General features: G+C 47.1%; 1 protein-coding gene across 1 annotated transcript; it reads left to right on the forward strand.

The window, feature by feature from the left end:
- Positions 1-249: 249 nt before the first annotated feature.
- Positions 250-545, forward strand: LOC108017725 (uncharacterized). The gene is given in 2 exon segments (XM_017084834.3): positions 250-364; positions 367-545. Coding segments are annotated over 2 exon segments (294 nt in total).
- Positions 546-2,340: the final 1,795 nt, after the last annotated feature.

The following is a 2,340-nucleotide window of genomic DNA, read 5'->3' on the forward strand; positions in this document are numbered from 1 at the left end:
CTAATTATCTCTTTTTTTTTTCTTTTTATATCTATCTGATCTAGTTATAACAAATTGGCTGTCAACATAAACATCTATTACCAACCACATGCCAATGTGTAAATTGAGCACCCATTCAGTCAAGGTGAGCGAGTTGGGCAAGAACTACTTTCTCTTCAGATAGCCAAACGCCTTGTTTTTCTCTCAGTGAAAGACCTTGTCCTGACTTTGACTCTGGCCTCCGCCTGTCCATATCTGCAACGTCGATCAATGCAAATTTCTGAGCTGATCAAACTGGCCAAGAGTAGCAGCCTACGCAGCGGCAGCGGCTCAAGAATTATTATTAAATTCGATATAAATAATATTCGCAACCGCCGGGCCCCGCTCGATCCCCTCCGCCGGACAGTCTGCTGATTAATAAAAGACGGCTGCCGTGGCAGAAGTTCCGAGATGGCCCGCGGTGCTTAAAAATTCTGAGGCATCTGTCAAGTCGAGCGAAGGTGAAGGTTTCGCGCAGGCGCAGCAGGACCTGGTCTGTAGATCTCGAGATCTGGGGATCTGGGTAGACGGGTGGATGCGGGGACCTGGGGATCTGGGGATCGCGAACCCGAACCCACAAACGTTTCGGGGGAACGCTTTGCATACGTGCGTGTATGTGACAGTCGCATAATAACGCTTCAATTAAGCCCAAGCGATTCCCTGACACGATTTTCCTTTGTGCGCTGGCCAAAAACTCCACTGCCAGATGCATATCAATAAGATCTGACGTCAATTTTGATAAGCGAACGCATATTATTATTGTTATTATTAGCCATATATACGCCCCCTGAGCCCCTCTCGTAACAATCAGTGGCGTAGCGGCTGAGGGGGAAATCCCTTGGAGCATTTTGTCGGGTAGCTGACCGCGCGGAGCGACGGATATCTGGCATATCGACATACGCCAGCGAAAGATGAAATTCCTGGGAGCATCCACACACCAACTCCTGGCCAGGAATAAAATAAGAATTATGCTTAAATTATGCAAGGCCCAACAATTTACAAAGTGATCGGACCCAGCCCTTCGTTGGCCCCCCGGATCCCCTTTACATGGTGAATGGCAGCGGAGCAGGAAGACCAGGGCTGCGAAACCTGGGAATGTCGAAGGAAGAATGGGTATCTTGATTATAATCATGATCATTCTTTTTTAAACACGCTTCTTGTAGAATCTCCAAGCACATCATTCATTTAATAATCTCTGCATGTGAATGCTGGTAATTGCTTACAACTTTTCTGCTGGTATGCTAAGTATTTGTAATATATGTAAAGCTTTTAGTCAACTCAAGATGAAAAGGTCCAATGAGTTAACTAATGATGATGACTATTAGTTAATTTTATAATGTTTGTTTTCATATGATCTATTTAATGCAGCCCTATACTGCATTTCGCACAGTGCACGATCGATTTGTGGAATAGATAAAACGTTGACGTTTTGATCGATATTTATGATTCTTTCGCATGAAGAGCTACTCGATGTGGCCGGGGCACCCAGAAGAGCCCATGTATGTCATGCAGCCAGTCCTCCTGGATGGCAGACAGAAGCCTTAGCACCGCGAGGGAGTGGGAGCAGCAGGAGTGCTGTGTGATTTAGGATTTCATTTGTTAGTTGGAGGCCAAAACAATTTGTTGCCGTGGCCTGTTGCCAAGCTGCCTTGATCCCCTCCCTTTCCCTCACTCCATCCAGCACTCGCCTGTCTCTTTTTTTAAGGGCCCGGATCGGATTTTTTCGTGGCGCATCCTGATCCGCTGCACTCTCCGAATACATTTGTAGTAATCACGTGTTATCGCCGCATTTGGACATTTTAAAAGGTCATAACTTAAAACCTTATCGGACGGACGGAGAGGCGAACGGAAAGAGGGCGAGGGACGCACAGCGAGTTCGAGTTCGAGTTTTGAGTTCGAGTGCGACATGCGACATGCAATGCAATCCAAAAGGAAAAAATGGACCAACTCGCCGAGAGACATCCAAAAGTAGCCGAAATTGAGCTGAAGGATAACACGAAATGCCAGCGGAGACAGCGGCGTTCCAGCACGCAAGCTGCGGGCCAGGTGAGCGGGCCGGAGATCGGGCCAAGTCAAGTGGTGGACCAAGGGGCGGGGCCGCCATTACATTCCATTGAGCGCACTCCGATAATGAGCCCCCAACATACACTCGAAAAATTGGGGGAAAATGTTTGCAAATAGGAATAAAAACAAGAAAGAACGCTATAGTCGACAGCCTTTACTATTAGATACCCGTTACTCATCTGAAGGTAGTGCGAGGGAGATGGAGATATGCATGCAGCAAATCGGCTGTTTCCGAGATGACACACTTTATTTGCTCAT

Source organism: Drosophila suzukii, chromosome 2R (assembly GCF_043229965.1).
Source record: "Drosophila suzukii chromosome 2R, CBGP_Dsuzu_IsoJpt1.0, whole genome shotgun sequence".
NCBI lineage: Eukaryota > Metazoa > Arthropoda > Insecta > Diptera > Drosophilidae > Drosophila > Drosophila suzukii.